The sequence below is a fragment of the Coturnix japonica genome, chromosome 11 (assembly GCF_001577835.2).
Source record: "Coturnix japonica isolate 7356 chromosome 11, Coturnix japonica 2.1, whole genome shotgun sequence".
NCBI lineage: Eukaryota > Metazoa > Chordata > Aves > Galliformes > Phasianidae > Coturnix > Coturnix japonica.
The window spans coordinates 9,804,709-9,822,968 of record NC_029526.1 but is presented as its reverse complement, the minus strand read 5'-3'; the positions used below and the strand labels follow the sequence as shown (position 1 = coordinate 9,822,968).

Sequence of the window (18,260 nt, the reverse complement as noted above, 5' to 3'; positions counted from 1 at the left end):
AGGGCTGACGTGGAGGCCCTCTTTAGTTCAGCAGTGTGTCAAATGATCGTTTCCACAGATGCTAAAATAATGTCCTGATTTTTCTTTTTTCTCTACAGCGACTTCCCTCTTCTTGTTTTGGTCTTCCTGTTGAAATGAAACCAAGTTTCACTGATATTCCTTAAAAACCAAACCAAAGCAGGAGCAGCCAAAGCTCAGATTTGTTATGATGGCCAAACGTCCTCCCACTGGAGACTATCTGAGGTACATGTTTACCTCACACAGGACACCTGCAATGCATTATTAACAAGAGAAATGCTTCAATACCAGCAGCCAGTAGAGTGCAAAAATGAACCTGTCTTATCAAACACCTGCCTTTGCTAAATCCCTGCTACAAGCTGAGGCAGGGACCACTCCACAAATCGCACTAACTCATTCACCACCGTGCTGCAGGCCGCTCCTCGTCGTGCTCAGCGGAATTGCGAGCTCAGGCAAGAAACAGAGCGGGCACGGAAGCAGGGAGCCTGCCACGTGAGCTGCAGCCATGCTTGCTCTTAGCTTACAGGGCCTGCCGCCTTCTAATGCGCTTTGTGACTTCGACAACCATCAGCCGGCGGCACCAGCCGCGCAGGACGTGGGACCACAGCCCAACCCGCGGCCACAGCCCGCACCCCGGGGCACGCAGCGCGGACATTAACATGGCGCAGCACCGTACGCGATGCTCCACGCCCCGCCCGCTCGCAGCCACCTCCCCTCTGGGCCCGTCCGGCCCCGTCCCGCCGCGTCCCCGCAGGAACCCGCAGCCCCGCCCCGCAGCCGCATCCCTCGGGGCGGAGCTGGGGGGCGGCTCCGCTGTCTGCGGTGCGGGTTGGGCGGCGGGGCCGTCAGTCAGAGCGCAGAGCCGAACCGCGCCGGGCGGCCCGGAAGGTGCGGGCGGCGGTTCGGGCTCGTGTCGGTGGCTGTCAGCGTTCGGAGGACGGAGCCGCGGCGCTGAGGTGGGTGCGCAGGGCCGGAGGCACGGGGACAACGGGGGGGCACAGCACGGAGGGGAGGTGTGCAAGTAACGCCGCGTGTGTCCGCCGCTCCATTGGGAAGCCGGCTGCCCCGCTTTTCCGGCCGCCCGACGGGCTCCGAGTCGCGGTGCGGGACGGCTCGAGCTTCACCGCTGGCATTAACGTGGCTGAGGAGGAAGTGCCGCTGTTGGTGCGGGGCGGTAGGCGTGCCGTGCGGGGAGCCGAGCTTTATGTAATTGGCTCTTGCATCATGGGCTTCAGCGCATTGCCTTTATTAGCAACAGCCGCTCTTAGTAGCGTGGTTCGCGGTGCGTTCCGTTCCGTGCGGGCGGCGTTGCCCGATCGGGCGCGGCTCTCGGCAGCGGTAGGAGGCGGCTGCTGGGACACCGGCTGGTTGGAGGCTGGTCTGAACGGGGGAAGGCTGGGTTTGTGTAACACGCTGTTTCTGTGGGCTTTGGGAATACAAAAGTCATCATTGTTTCTGTCCCAGCTGGCTCAGGAGGTTGGGACCAGAAAGAAGAAATAGAGCGGGCAGTGGCCTGGGAGAGGTTGGCCGTGAAGGTTTGTCTGGTACTGCTGCTGTGCTCTGGTTGGCTGTTGTTGGAGCGGTCAGTGCCAGCTGTCTTCCCCTTACCTTTGTTTAGGTTGTGCTCTGTGCTGTCAGGAGATGTCTTTGTCCCTGGAGGGGATGATCTGACGCTGGTTTTGCCATCTGCCCTCCGGGTGGCAGCAGTAAAACTGGGAGCCTGAGCCTGTCCTCCTGGGGCCCCCAGGTGGTTGGAGCTCGCTGCTCTTCCCTTCAGATGGCCATGGTGGTTTACTTTTGTTTTTCAGATGAGATTTCAGTGAAGTCCTTGGGTTGTATCAGTTGGCTTTTTGTTTGGAATAGTTCAAGTTTGTTTTTAGCTTCTGCTGGTTTCTCAGAACAATTCTTCATACAGCTGTCTGCACTGATTTCTTGCCGCTTCTCTTCAGGTGCCCTGCTAACACAGCAGTACTGCAGTAGTACATGGCACCTCTGGGCTAAGTTCTGAAGCACCTAATGCCAGCAGCAGCCTCAAGTGGTTCAGAGCTCCTGGAAAACTAACTGGTTGCCAGTGTGATCTTCTGAGTAATTATGTTTGCAGTGCTACAACGTGGTTAGCTTTTTTGAATCCCTGGGGCAATCACTGTTGTGCAGTAAGCATCTAGTTGTGCTTAGCAGCAATTTGTGCTTCCCCAGCTTGAACACCTGGTTTAAAAGAGGAAGCAATAAGATGGACCTCTTTCCTGGAAACAGAATTATCTCAGATGCCCCAGGTTTACTGCAGAGCTCTTCACTGCTTGTTTTAATTGCTTTTTAAATGAGCATTCCTATCTGGAAGCTGTAAAAGTCACTAATAAAGCTGTGGTATAACTTCCTTATTGTCTAAGTGCACGGTGCTGTGACAAACAGTAAAACTTGACTTCAGCTGTGCAGAAATCCTACCTGTGTTAAGACCTGGGAGGTATAAAAAGAGTCGAGCACATAAGCTGGAACAGAATTAGAAAGGTAGGCTAGCTTGCTCCAGACAAGAAGATCATGGCAAGTTACATAAAGTGTTAATCTGTTTGCTGTTTCGTTCAGTTTTTCAGTAGGATTTGAGTACTCCTGGTATTGATATTTAGTCTGTAGAGCTGGACTGTAGCAGTCATAAAGTTAGTTAGCCATTAATTGCCACTTAGGCTGAAAAACTTAGAGGAATTTGTTTCCTCTGTACCTTGTCACACAAGGCTTTTCACTGAAAAGTTACGTTTCTTGTAATGTTGAGGCTCCTACTTAGCCTTGCTGTAATGAAAAAAACAAAACAAAACTCAAACCTGGCAAATAAAAATCAGCTTTTCTGATGAAATAATTGGTAAGAGACAGTCATATGCTACCTTAAATTCACTGAGGTTGTATTTAAGTAACGGACATTGTATCACTTCTTAGATGCTTGCGTCCATAGCAGTTTTGAACATTTCTGTGAGCTCTAGGCTTCTTTGTGCTGCTGTATAGAAAACTGCTGTATAGAAAGCATCTTGTGCAACTTGTAAGTTGTATACCTTTATTTATTTATTTATTTTTATTGCAGACTATAAGGACATCCTGCTTGACTGAAAAGTCGCTCCTACTTCTGGAGTGACTTATGATGTCAAGAACTGTATCATCCTGGATCTTAGGCTCGGCAAGGAACAGCTTTGTCTTACAAAGAAGAGGACGTTTGTATTCTGTATGTGTCCCAAACAGACACAAAATAAAATGGAAGCTTGTTTTCTCCAAAACACTTCTCTACCCCTCTGGGACCTGCGGCTTAGACAACACTTTCTCCTTGAGAAGAGCATTCAGACACACCTCTACCGAAGAAGAAGAATTCTCTTTCCATTTGTCTCCATCACAAATCAATGATATACTCAGAGGAGGTGAATTATCCCATAAAATACTGGATTCAAGTTGTACGAGTCCTAATTCTGTGTTGAAGTTTGAAAGTAACCAGCTGGCGTCCAATGCTCCTATCGAAGACCGCAGGAGTGCAGCCACTTGCTTGCAGACCAGGGGGATGATGTTTGGTGTCTTTGATGGCCATGCCGGTTCTGCTTGTGCTCAGGCAGTAAGTGAGAGGCTGCTTCATTATATAGCAGTTTCTCTCATGTCTCGACAAACTCTGGAAGAGATGGAGCTTGCTGTGGAGTGCATGAAACCAGTTACTCCTATTCTGCAGTTGCACAAGCATCCAAATGATGTAGAGGATCGAGAAATGACTGCACGGTATTTTGAAAGCCTGCGAGTTTACTGGCAGCATTTACTGGACCTAGACATTGAGCCAGGATTTAGTTTGGAAGAAGCCATGATAAGTGCATTCAAAAGGTTGGACTCGGACATATCACTGGAAGTTCAGGCTCCCCAAGAAAATGAACTGGTGAGAAACACTGCCCTTCAGGTGGCTTTTTCTGGTGCAACGGCATGTGTAGCTCACATTGATGGTGTTCACCTGCATGTTGCAAATGCTGGTGATTGCAGAGCAATTTTAGGGGTTCATGAAGAAGATGGAACTTGGTCTACTCTGCCTCTAACACGAGACCACAATGCCTATGATGAATCTGAAATCAGAAGATTAAAGAGAGAACATCCTAGATCTGAGGAGAAAACGCTATTTGTGAACGACAGATTGCTGGGGATTCTCATGCCCTCCAGAGCTTTTGGAGACGTGTAACTAAAATGGAGTAAAGAATTGCAACACAGTGTTCTCGAAAGTAGCTGTGATGTTGGAGCTTTAAATATTTATCAGTATGTTCCTCCTAACTACTACACACCCCCATATTTAACAGCGGAGCCTGAAGTCACGTATCACAAACTAAGAGGGAAGGATAAGTTTCTTGTTATTGCTTCAGATGGACTATGGGAGATGCTCAGTAACGAACAGGTTGTAAAACTAGTTGCTGGACACCTTACAGAGCTTAATGTGCAGAAACCACAACTGGCTTTTGAGAAACCAGTTAACTTGGGTTATTTGCACAACCTGTTACTTCAGAGGAAAAACAGGGGTATTACCTCACTGGACCAGAATGTAGCGACGCATTTGATACGGCATGCAATTGGGAATAATGAATATGGGGAGATAGACCAAGAGAAACTTGCTGCAATGCTGACTCTGCCTGAAGACCTTGCGAGAATGTACAGAGATGATATCACAATTACTGTAGTGTATTTTAATTCAGAAGCAATTGAAAATTATTACCGAAACAGCAAATAGAGACTGCACTGCTGCTATTCTGTACTGCTAGCCAACTTCGACATTGAAACCATCACTGTTTTTCCTTGATAGTCAAGATGTTACCAGTGTTAGAAACCTTTTTGTTACTAGTTATGAAAAGAAGTCTTCTGCAAGTGAATTTGTTGACATTGAATTTGTTCCCTGGATTTCCAGGTCTGTACACTCTGAAGATAAATATTCTGATGTAAGTTCACTGTGATGCAGCTGAACTAAAGATTGCTGACTCAGTTCTGATTCCATGTGAACTGCTGGTAAAATTTTACAAACGAACAAAGGAGACAAATTTGAGTTAGGCTGTTTAAACTTAATAGGCAGGTGGGTAATACCTGTAGCTGCGTGGAGCATAGGGAAGTCCTACTGTTATAGAAAATGAGGAGCATTCTCCTGAGGCACTGTAACTGAATTCAGTAAACTACTAAATCTTTATTTGATGTGGCAGTGTCAGGTAACTCACCTTGTGTATGTGAAGAATTGTTAAGGGAGTTGAATCAGGCAGCCCTGAGACTGCTGGATGCTTTTTCCTACTGTTTTTCTAAGCTAAGAAACAAAACTGTATTTTCTTCGACAGTGACATAAGCACATTCTCTTTAACTGTGGATTTGTATGACAACATGCGGCTCAAATGCGCACAAGGGACTCAGTGGTCCCCTGCTCAGGAATTTAGATTTGAAATTCAAGCATTCATTCCTCTATTGCTTAGAGAATAAATACTTTGTATTAAGTAGAGATCTATGAAATGCTGCATATGAGATCCTACTGTAGTTTAAGTGAGGTTTGACAGATTCAGAAGAAAAAAATGTGCATCTAAAGGTGAATGCAACAGAACGCACAACACCTCTGTCTTCAGATTTGACTTGGAATACAGAAGTGCTGTTATTTCACAACAATGTTTAATCTCTTTAATTTTGCCTTTGAACACCAACTTGTTATTATAACTACAGATATTTTCTTTAGTGAATGTATGTTCTAGTCTCTGAATGTATACTTCTGTGCATTTTAAAACAGTTTAATACTGTTTTCTAGGGTGGTTATCCAAAGCTTACAAACAAACTGCTTATATTTCATGTATGGTGTTCTCCTGTGGCTCTTTTCCTTGTTTATTCACATTAGGAGCTGTTGGCAGCAAAAATGTGTACTGGGAGTGTAGGGCTACTCACTGCTGTTCTACTGTGTGAGAACCTGGGTGGATATGGAGTATGCAATTTTTTTTAATTTCACTTAATGCATTATTCCTTCTGCACTTTTACAGGTGAAAAAGTACTTCAGTTTTCACTTTCAAATTTTGAGTGAAGTTTTAAGCAGATGAGATCTTATGCACAAACTCAGACTAGCTGTGGGTTTGGAGGTTTCCATATACTTCTCCATGTAAAACTTATCAATGCTTGCTTTTTTTTTGCTTTTTTTTTTTTTTTTGGCATCTAATTCATCTGTTCTTAAAATAGTTTTTAGTTTCTTATTAAATGTTTGTACTTTGACCATGTGTAACTGGATGTGATTCAGTATTACAATTGCAAACACTGAGTGCTGACTTAACAAAAAGATACTTTTGCTCCAGAAAAGGTTTCTTGTTGTAGTGCATACTGGTGTATGTGTAGCAGTTCAGCCGGTGGGCAAGTAGTTATGTTTTTTGAATGAAGTCTGGCTTTAAGTGAGCTGTTCCTTTTGCTCTGAAAATACCTTGTCATTATTTACATGCTTCATTGGTTTGATTTTTTAGATGTAAGGCATGTGTTACTAGACTACCTCTTAATAAAGAAATTACTTAACAGTGTGGTTAGAGGAACAAAGGGCCTAAACCAAACTACATTAGAGCTGGTATCAAGTGATACAATTGTTATGAAGGTTATCTAGAAAGCTTGTGATGTACAGAAAGGCACCCAGTACAAGGGACACAAAAATAGGCTGTTCTGTTCTTTTCTCAAGAGGAGCCAGAGGTGAAATCTGCTTTGTCCTTGGAAAGAGTCATATTAGCACTCTATCATATGTTACTCATAAATATGCTCATATACAGGTTGCTGTAATTGCAGCTGCTAGTCAGTAATGATTGTTCTAGGGAATCCATTTCACAGTAAGATGAGTACTACTTCTAATTTCCCATTAGCTTTGCTCAGCTTAACACACAACATTATAATTATCCTAGAGTGGAAAAAGATAATGTTAAACCCCAGTTAGTTTGTTTTGTTTAAAAAGCAAATTGTAGACTGAACCGTATGTTCCCTGGAATTTATTGCAGGCTGATGGCAACAACATTTCCTGACATGTAAAGAAAATAATTATCAGTTTGAATTGGATCACAGATATCTTCATTTCTAGGTGCAACTAATAGGTATTAATAAATATTGTAATTTATGACTTGGAGGATCAGAGTTTAAATCTAACAACTTAATGCCTTAATGTACTTGTGCAAGCACTCTGATGTGAGAACTTGTAGGCACATTTAGGTGCAAGTCCTGCGGTATCCATTGTGTTTGGAGAGCATTTTTCTTTAAATACTGGGACTGTTTAAAGAAGCAGTGGTCAAAGACATTCAACTAAATTGTGTTTCTCAAAATCTGGTGTCTCGGTGGGTGTTCTGCCATGTAGGTAACACACCTGAGATTAAGTGTGGATGTGAATACTAACAGAAATATTTTTCCCTGATATTTAAGCCTTGAGTTCAAGTACAATTTTGCCACTTTGTTTTTTTCTTCAAAACCCTTATTCCATGTTCCTGAATGATTATGGTTATTAGTATACAAGTGTTCAGGCCTTCATAATGTATTTGATTTTTTTGTTTTGTTTTGTAACTTCTCTGCCAATTGGGGAAAATCACTGTTTTTGTAAATAAAAATATTTATGCCACGCTTTAAGTTTAAAGTGATTTTTTTATAAATGGGTGGGAGATCTAATGTTGTGGTTACTTTATCAGAATCTGGCATTCTTTCTGCTGAATGCTCACATGAAAATACACTAGTGCATCCTGTGCAGAGATGGTAAATACCTGAGCTCAGATAAAAAATGAATGGTTTGAATAGGCTCTGTTAGTTTCCTTAGAAGTTTGTATCTATGCTGTGCTGTCACAATGTAATTAATGGTCAGTATGTGATGGCATCTTGGTACCGAGGAGGTTCCAATAAATTAACCAGTCAGCAGAGGGAGCACGTGCTCCCTGACCGGAATAGGGTCATATATTTGTGCTTTGGTAGATTTCACAATCTATGCAAAAATATTACGTCCTATAGAGGCTCACATAAGCATTGTTCACTTGTGGTTAAAAATCACTTCAGCATTGGCACTCTGTGTGCTGTAACAGATCACAGGTATGACATCTACAGAAACACTGCTGAAGTTGAATTCCAGCAGACTGGTGAGAGTTCATGTACTTAGTCTTTGAGGTTTAACCTTGTTTCCATTCGTTTTGTCTTGCCTTTTTGCAGGATGAAAATAAAATAAGGGCAAGATTAACTATTTAAACTTTGACTGTATGTGTTTATACGTGTGTGTGTGTATATACACATATTTGGTATTTTAGTCAAACAAAGGCTCTATTTGGCATTAATATTCTACTGAGATGAGCTGAAAGCAGAACTATTAACATCTTACTGTTTTGTTGGTATCCATCACGCTGTTGTTGTTTGCTGTTTCTATGCAATCTTTGTTACTGTAATGCCTTAGCAGAGAAAGCAGAAAAGTATCCAACGGATGTGTTGGTGTTAAGGCTACAAACCATGGTTTGACATGAACAAGAAGTATTTTTTCTTTGTGTTTGCTGCTGAGAAGTTAATGTCTAAATAAGCACAATTGTCATATGAAACACTTTATATTTTACTAAATCTTTGTTTATCTTGGAGGGCTGGTTCAAGCTGATACTGTCAGATCTCTCCAGTTATCAGCTAGATAAGAGAGGGTCTTATTGCATTAGTTAGCTGCTGTTCAGCAACTTTATGGCCCCTTGGCCCCTGCCAGATCTCTGTGCTAACAAATATCTGGGCATCTGCTTGAGTCTGGCTTCTTTGAGCCTGTAATGTTGGAGGCCCTCATAATGGGTCAGAATTTTTATTTATTTATTTACCTTGTAGTTATTTTCTGAATTAGAAAGAATGGGGGATGTGGGCAAAGCAGGAATGTCAGTGAGCAAGGCTAAAGTGCTGGAAACACAGGCAGCAAACGAGAGAGCAAACAGAGTGAGCTAGTTAGCTCAGACTGACTTCTCTCACACCAGCCAAAAGATGCTAGCTGCAGAAACACATTGCTGGCATCAGAAACCACTAACTGTCAGCTGAGGAGGAGGTAAGCTCTGACAACATAACCTTTGGTATTCTCTATTCTATTTCTTTTCATTGTGTTCCACTTTATGCTCTCTGAAATAGCTCTTGTTGCTGTGGAGTAGCTCTTAGATCACCACTTCATGCTCTGCAGTTTGGAGGTGTTTTTATTTAACAAAAAGGATTTCAATTTGATTGCTTTAACTGAATAAGTCTTTAATTACCAACCAGTAGAACCAAGGTTGGCCAGAAGATGTCAGTTGAGTTTTGCAGGAGAGCTATGTTGTTCTAATGACTTCAGTGTGTTTTTACTTTAAGGTATGTGTCCCTAAGAAATGAATTTCAGGTGCTGCTGATAACAAAACAAAACCCCCTCAGAACTGGGTAATCTAAGCAAGGGTTTGATTAACTTCAGTTATTGGTTAGTGTTTGTTTGTTTTCTACCAAAGTTGGCTTGCTCAAGTAACCAAAGTGATTAAGCTTCAGAGAAAACCATTTCCTTGTCTTGGCGCTGCTAGATGCAAGTGAAACCTCTTTCCTGAAGTCTTCAATTGCAGAAGAAAGAAAAATTGTTTCCTAAGCTGAGGAACTGTTTGCTGAGCTGTTACCTGTCTGCCTGGCTCCTGCTGTCACCGAGCTTAAATGCTGCAGATGGTCACGTGGCTATGGTATGATTTAGGATGTTAGCTTTTGTAAGGAATTCTGTTTTGAAAATTAAAGAGGATTGAGGAGGTTTGCTTCTTCGAGTTGATGGGGGTCTACTCTCAAATCTTGGTGTCTTGGTTTTCAGGGAGACATTTGGATCTTTCAGTTCAACCTCAGTGTCAGCTGGAATTCTGTGAAAAAAAAATGAAGGCTTGGGGAATAGATAGGTGTTACATTAAATATTATCTGCATTTCTTTCTTCTGGACATATGTACCTGCGCTGGATGCTGCTGTAATTACTGAAGTTTGCATCTCTTTTGTATTCTTGCTGTTGCTCTCTCCACCCCCAACCTTTGCTTTCTCTTCATTACTCCACAGTTATTATTTCCATTTCTTGTTCTGCACAAATACTTCAAGAAAAATGGGCAACACTGCTTTCTCTTAAACCAACATAAAGGGCAATGTGTCTTTCCTCCACTCACAGCAGGGGAGGGAATTGTAAGTTGTGCTTTCAGCCTGGTGCATGCTGAAGTGATGCTGCAAGCAGCAAAATAAAAGCTCTTTCAACTGTTTGGCTGCTTTACAGCAACGCAGTGTAGTACAGCAAGTATCAAAGATCTGAAGTACTCAGTGATACAGGTAGTTGCTTTGTCCTCTGTGTCATCACAGGTAGGAAATGGACTGTCCTTGCATGCTTATTTTACCTTCTGTTTAATACCAAACTTCAGTCTGAGATTGGCTTGAGCCCGTTTCTCATCACTTACCATGGAAGTAAAGTAATTCAGACAATATTGGCAACTCAACTGAAAGATTAAAATGATGAGTGGAACTGGAGCAGAACAAGGCTGCTGCTGTGTTTGGGTTGGAGCTGATCCTCTGTGGAATAGCTCTATTCTTAGACTTGGGTCAGATTCTGATCTCAAAACCATTTGATTTATTTGCTAATTAAAGCTTTCGTGTGCTTTTTTTTTTTTTTTTTTTCTATTAAAAATGAAATCATTTCCAGAGGATGTACACTGAGATTAAAATCTGGTAGTGTTGGGGCTTATGCTGCAACTTATTAATTTTAAAAAAATAAAATTGAGTTAACTATTCTTCTGGCAAGCTTATGTTAAACACATAAAAGCTATGCATTCATCCCTAACTGATGTTTTCATGCATTGAAGAAACTATTTGCCAAGGGTTTTTCTTGGTCTTTCGGGAATTCTGGTGTAAATTCTCATTTTAAATTAAAGATATTTTCAGTTTTTACTTAACTATGGAAATATATTTGAGTATATTTCTTGAAGACCCTGATGATGCCTAACACTTCAGAAAAGATTATTTTTATTGTGACTTTGTTTAAAGTAAGTCTTGTGTCTTTAAAATACTTGGCTACGGATTGTATGGTAATGAATTGTACTAGACAATGTTCTGAAAGTTTCTTTTGTGACATTACGCAGAAGAGAGCAGAGGATCTCTGTAAAAACTGCAAAAACAATGCCATATATCTCCCCTTTTCCAACTGTTTAAAAAAGGAAGAAGTACGGAGTTAAATTACATTTTAACTTCTGTGTGTGGTTTTCCAGTCACATGACACAGAAGTAGGTGTCCTCAATTATCAGCATTTCCTTTTCTGGAGTCCTAGTTAATTTTTAATTTTTTTTTTTTTTTTTCCATTCAGGCTTTTAGAGGCATTCTATTGTTGTTTCCAGTGAATGCTGGTAATAAATATTTCTACATTATTCTCCTGCCAACTCATCTTTTTTTCATTGTGCTGATGAAAACAATCTCCTCTGAAATGTCTTTTGCTCAAAATGTTCAAGAATCTCACAGACACAATAGGCTCCATTTCAGCTTAGTGTGAAGATTTTTTTCTATTGCTTTGCTAAAAATTTTTGAAGAAACTAGAAATTGTAAAGCTCTGTTTAACTGAAGTGGTAGGAAGAAGCCTCATATATATAGCGGCAAGTGAACCTTTATTTTAGTCATTTCAAGATGCTAATATTGTACTAAAAACACATACAGCTATCCCTGTGTAAGATAATAATAATAATAAAATAAAAATAACTTCCTGTCATGAAGTGGAAAATGCACCGTTGTTCTTTCTCTTGATCACATGGTAGTTTACTGCCATAAGATTCTGGGATATAGTCCAGAGTCAATTGACCTCTCCTTGAAACACTTGGAATGGGTAAGAGTCTGAAACTCCCATATGCGTGAATTCTATTTGCAGAGATGCAGCTGTAGATGTGCATGCCCATGACTTGAGGGATTATAGATTTATATTCTAATGGTGATGTAAGAGTATTTCAACTATTGGCTGATAGAGTGTATTTATATCATTGGGCAGTTTTTGAACTTTTTTTAACTGTAATGGTTTGGATCAATAATCTATTGATAGCTTATTCAAGATGAAAGTTTCTATTCATCCTCACCAAACAAGGTATTTCCATCATTCATTATTATGTGCAGCTTCCATTTCAACTCCAAACTCATGAATCATAAATGAACATGAAGTATTAATTTCTCTCTTTCAGCACTACCTTTATCTAATATTTTGCTGACAGGGCTCATTGTAACTTATTTTGGTGCACAATCAGGCCTTGTTTTATGAACAGAATTCATTGTTGGGAAGGATTCCATAAATAGAACTTAGGGGGAACCAAAATGAGAAGTTCTACTTCATTAGCATTTTTTGCTGGGAAAATCTGACCTAATGCACAGGAGTTTTGACCTGATGAAATGCAAGCAAATTTCAAAATTAGTTCTAAAAGGGTTATGCTCTGAATGGACTGCTAGTATGTTACTGTTAAGGGTGGCAGAAAGAGATTCAAGGTAGTATATATTAGAATAGGAGGAGAAAATATGACATTGATACTACTGAAAAAGTCTGTTGTCTTCCGGTATTTTGAGTTGTCTTCTTCAGGTGAGGTTTGCAGAAAATCAAAATACTGTTACAAAATATCTCTGCTTGTCTTCCTCATATGTTAGAGGCAGAGCTGTCTCCTCTAGCAGTGCTAGGTACTGAAGTGGTAATGCAAATTTATGGAGAAGTGATTCTATTTCAGCGTCTCAAGGAGGATTACTAATGGAAAATACATTAATCCTCTAAACTATCTAGTCTCGTGGAAGACTAAAGGCTTATTGCATCAGCCTAGAAATATGTCCTCTGGGGACAATGTGCAGATCTATGCACAAGTTCTGTGTTGAGTGTGTCTGGCACATAGTACCTTCCACAAGTTGAAAGTCTGGTGCTAGGGCACGCATGAACCCTAAATCTTCCCATACTGGGTGGCTTCAAAAATAGCTGGATACCAAATTAAGTCAGGATATTATTTCATGATAATAAAACTAACTCATTTCTTTATGTTCTATTTCTGTAATGAGAAACAAAGTATACTGACTATGCAGAGAAAGACCCTGTTATCTTGATACACAGCGAGGATCTGTAGGCTACTTTTCTATGTACATTTGCTATTTAAGGATAATATCATCTCACTGTTTCTGCTGTATTCTTAGGATATCTTCACTTCAGTTTTCTTACTGCATATGGAAAGCAAGACATCCATTGACTTTAGAATGAAGGGTTTACAGGTGAAACTCATTTTCTTTACAACATGCATTTTAAATGATTATATTTAAATCAGGGTCCTGTGAATATGAAAAGATAAGATATGCAGGCATGGGATGTGGGCTTTGAGCAACAGCAGACTGCCAGTATAGTTTTAGTAATAAAAAGTAGAAAAAATGAGACTCAGTGTAGAGTGTGCAGTCCAATGTAGAGATACCTGAGCAAGTCCAGAGCTAGACAGCGCTCATTCAGCACTTTGCCATATCAATTGGCTCCACTAAAAGACAAACATTTTCTTGGCTAGTTGACCACAGTTGAGCCATGTCTTGAATCTGTGTGCGCATCATTTTCTCTACCTGCTAAGTTTTAGATACATTTCTCTGGAGCAACTATCTATAGCACAGTACTGCTGTTGTGGATGGGACAATAACGTGAAGTGGTGGTCTGGATGAAAGCCAGATGCTGGACATGAAGACGAGGCTAAATCTTAACTCACAGAGTGTGCAGTCTCTGCGAGGCATTACATATAAGAGATAATTTTAAGAAGCCTTCTTATTTCCTAGTATGCAAGAAAAGTAACTAAAAATACAACTAGGAAGTCACATTCTTATTCTGCTTAATCTTAATTAAAAAGATGTGCATTAATTCTTTTTTTTTCTTCTTGTGCTTATTTCAGTTGTTAATACACACAACTTCTAAGTGATGTCATTCTTTCCTCCTGATTGTTTTTGACACTAATGTTTCAAAACTTTTCAACTAATATTTCAAAAATTTTCAAAACTATCTTTTTCACTTCCCCATTTACAGGAAACTTCTGACAAGAATATTTCCTTGACTAAGCATCTTGCGGTAAAATTACAAGGGCTGCTCTGTTGGCCCATGAAATTAGAGGCAGATGTTGGTGGTACTGCAGTAGAGGTTGAACCTTACCCCCAGTATCCTATTACATGGTGGTACTGTGTGACAGATGGCAGGATAGGGGCGCTGAGAAACTGGCATTCAACATGGAAGTATTTATGAAGCAAAGGTGTGTCATTGAATTCCTCCATGCAGAAAAAATTACACCCATTAACATTCATGGATGCTTGCTGAATGTTTGCAGAGACCTAACAGTGAATGTGAGCGCACTCAGTCAGTGGGTGGTGCATTTCAGCTGTGGTAGCAGTGACAGTGGGTCACCTCCACTGGTGCAGATTTTTCTGAGCACATCGTGCAGGCTCTTGTTCAGTACTGGTGAAAATGCACTGTTGATTGCTGCGGATACGTTGAAAAACACTTGAGAATTTTCTCTATCAGTCTTTTTGTGCTCTTTGTATCCGTTGTAATTTTGGAAATAAATTGAAAGAAATGCCCCCTATTTCTGAGTGACCTATATAGATCCATTAAAAGATATGACGTAGTGCATTTAGAGTCACAGTAAGGGAGACCAAGGTTCAAAGATCTCTGTATCCTCCTCTTATTACAATTTTCAATTCCTTCTTCAAAAACTCAAAGCAAAAGAAACAAACTAAAAAAAAAAGCATGGTCACTGTCTGTAATTGAAGTTGCCAATTGCTGTATCATCACTAAGTAGTTCTATGTATAGATGTTGACCTGCCTTATTAGTCATCAGCAGCCAATACTGCAATCTGACTCATACCAGATTTAATTGGATACTGATGGATGAATTGTTTCAGATAAAATAAGGAATTACTTTAAAGTGTTATGGTATTAAACCAGGCTCATTTGCTTCCTGAAAATATCTTTTTAAAATGTCTGACACTGTTTGTTTGTGGTGGTAGTTTCCCAATATACTGTAAAAATGTGTCCTTAGGAGTTGGCTGACCCCATGTGTACTGGATTTCAATCCATACCAAAACGACTGGTGTACATCAGATGTACCCAGGCTAGGTCAGTGAACCCAAACTCAAGTTATTTGTTAACCCTCTCTGGTCATACCATTGTTAATGCAGACAAGCTTCAGGGCAAATTTTAGGAAGCTGTTGTATTTTATAGCCTTAGGTCTTTTAAAGGCCATGATTCATAACCTTTATTCATTAATGGGCATCTGATTCATGGCTGATTATAGTGGAAATAGATTTTTTTTTTTTTAATATTACAGTATAATTGTTCATACTGCTTTATAAAGGCTGTGCAATTATTTCTATTATTTATGTCTATTTAGAGGATTTATAGCTTGTTAGAAAAACCTATCACCTGCCAAGAAAGAGTGAGGAACAGTTTCTATTTGAAAGTGATTTAAAGTGGTCATTTTTTATTTATGAAAAGGTTGGGTTTTTTGTTTGTTTTTGTTTGAAGTTTCAAAGCATGTATGATATTTTCAGTAGTGTGTAGAACATGAACTTTCACAAAAATTAAAAAGAAATTATGTTGGCTTGGCTAAACTGAAATGTTTCATAGCCACGTATTTCATAGTCTCCCAGTCACACTCAGATTTTCTAGGGTAAAAATATCAATGTTTGGTGGTAATTATCAAAATACTGCAGGGAAATAAACCCTGCAACTCATTTCTATTCTCTGGAAAGGAATGAAAAACTGTAATTTTCCATGAAAAGGCTACTCTGTGCATCCACCAGCTCTGTTTGAATTTTAAATGGCTTATCTAGGAACAGTTCAGATGGAATAGATAATTATTTAGGTATGCAGGCTACGTATTTTGATATTAAGTGATCTTCATGCATTTCTACCAGCAAAATGTTGAATATTGTTATTTGAACACAGCTTCCTGCCTCTCTGCTAGTTAAAGTCAGGTGTTTAGACTCCTTCATTGTTGGCTGTGAATGGCAAGGAGCCCTTCTTCACAGGTCTTAAACTTGTAATTCCACTAGGCTGTATACATTATTATTCCTCTTGCAGTGCCCTGCCTTTTTTCCAAGTCCAAACATTCCTTGAACACTTCCAGGGTCGGTGACTCCACCACCTCCATGGGCAGCCCGTTCCACTGCCTGACCAGTCTTTCAGAGAAGCAGTATTTCCTAATGTCCAGCCTGAACCTCCCCTGGTGCAGCTTGAAGCCATTCCTTCTAGTCCTGATGTAACTGTTGAATGTTTTCTTATGTCTTCACTCTGTCTGCATTCTGAACTCGGCTCTCCCACATTTCTTGCTGATTGAGTGCCCATCAGTGCACTCCTTCACAACCTGCTACTGTTTCCATGACCTCAGCTCCAGTAGTATTTGTGATCCATCATTTGCTGTCAGTCCCCATCTCCCTTCATTATTTTCAGTGTTAGGTTTCCTGTGCTACTTTCACCTTTTTCTCTTATCATTCAGTTTCCAGGCTTGCCTGGAGTGTCAGCTAGAGCGCTGGTATATGGAGTGTTTCCAGAGAAAATGATGTTGTTATGGTGGCTAACCTTGCTGCTGCTGCTGCTCTCTTTCTACTTCTTCAACTAAAATTAATTCTATCCAGAATCTTAATTACCTGCTCACCATCTTCAACTCATTTCAGAACAGTTTTGCTTGTTGTCAGCTCTATTTCTCTTCCTGTGCAGACTCTGTTCAAGCTTTACTGGGAAGTTTTCAAAACATAACACACTCTCCCTTTCCTATCAACATTAAAATGACAGATTATTTATACTTTATTTGTTTATTTATTTACTGGGGTGATGGTCTTCATGGAAGGTACTTAGTAACTGTTACAGAACAGCTGTTTAATACCACAACACGTGTGATATGGCCAAGTTTTTCATTCCACTTTATTTTTTCCCCCAGTGTTGACTTTCAGGTTGCAAATTCATGTTAAATGTGTTTAGAATCTTTAATCCTCCCTCAGCAGTGTAACAAATGGGAAACCAGTGGGAATGTTATGCTTCATAAATGCTTGGGAACTGCGAGTGCTGATTTCAGCAAAAAGTAGCACTAACGAAGTACTTACAGTCTTCAAGCAACATGCCAGCTACATTGTAATGCATTTAGTATAGACTGGCAAAGGGGGAAGACTGAATCTTTTTATTTTGTAACAGCATCACAGCCTGTAACTGGAGATTGATTCAGACTGAATAGCGAGGAGGCAGCGCAATCATCCCTTGAAGAACATGCTCATTTCATCTCACCTTGGAGAGAAAATTTATACTGATGTCATAGCTAGATTTGAAACCTACATCATGTGTAATGTAAGTTTGCATCATTCCTTATTGTAAGCGTGCTCATTTCAAATCCCTTTATGTTTGTCTTATCTTACGTTTGTTGTGAGGCCTCTTTGTCTTAGCAACTGCATAGTGAATGTTTTTCTTATTTATTTATTTTCTTTCAGTGCTATTGCAAATCTGGTGGAATAGCCTGAAAACTGCAGGAGTCCAACATGCTGCTGGGAGAGCTGAGCTGACTGACGGTATCAGATTCTGAATGTTCTCTGGTGCTGTCTCACGATTAAAGAAAGTATCTTTTCAGGATGCTTTTGTTCAGAATAAGAAAATAATAAAGGGAAATCTGATACTGAGTATTTTTAATGCAATTTGTTCCAGAGTGGTTTGTTAAGCTTTCAGTTGCTCTTTGGTGAGCAATAATTCCTAGTTCTTCCATACCATATCTATTTCAAAGACAGCAACAACTGAATAAGGTGTTAGCAACTTTGCAAAAGTTTCTGTGTATTCTGGACTAATGGAGTGTGTGCCAATGGTACTCAAAGAAATGGCGAGAACAGTTTTTCTCTGCCCTGCCTGTCCTAGAGCAGAAAGCTCTTCCTGTAATTTCAAAGGAATGATTCTTAGAAATGAGTTCTTAGTTGCAACAGCTGCAGGGAGTAGTTGGAAACAAGATGTTAAAACCTGGAATTTTCATGGGGATAGTGAATCCATTATAATATATGCTGTATTTTCTTATCTGTTTTTGTTCAAGGGCAAGTTTAGTTGAATTAAATAGAAACTAATGTAAACTTCAAGAAAACTGAGAAGTCCAAACCAAATGAGTCTTTCATATACCTATGTGATTCCAATCTCACTTTTCAAATATAAAATCTTCTGATAGTACTGAGTCTGTGAAGAAGGCTTCAGCTAACTGGGTAGAGTCTGCCTGTGTCAGGTAAGGATTGGTAGTCTCCAACATTATGGCTGG

The 18,260-nt window shown here is 40.2% G+C and overlaps 1 protein-coding gene and 1 long non-coding RNA gene across 4 annotated transcripts; both read left to right on the top strand.

Moving 5' to 3' along the window:
• Positions 1-840: 840 nt before the first annotated feature.
• On the top strand, positions 841-7,614 carry PDP2 (pyruvate dehyrogenase phosphatase catalytic subunit 2). Its single transcript, XM_032447072.1, is given in 2 exon segments — positions 841-974; positions 3,086-7,614. A coding segment is annotated over 1 exon segment (1,605 nt). The 5' UTR covers positions 841-974; positions 3,086-3,139; the 3' UTR covers positions 4,745-7,614.
• A 1,436-nt stretch (positions 7,615-9,050) lies between these two features.
• LOC107319342 lies at positions 9,051-17,656 on the top strand. Of its 3 annotated transcripts, none has more exons than XR_004308659.1 (3): positions 9,051-9,677; positions 17,171-17,320; positions 17,461-17,656. It is a non-coding gene; the product is annotated as an uncharacterized LOC107319342 (long non-coding RNA). The 3 variants fall into 3 exon arrangements; XR_004308660.1 differs by lacking the exon at positions 9,051-9,677 and adding an exon at positions 9,690-10,323; XR_004308658.1 differs by lacking the exon at positions 9,051-9,677 and adding an exon at positions 16,207-16,401.
• The last annotated feature ends 604 nt before the right edge of the window (positions 17,657-18,260 follow it).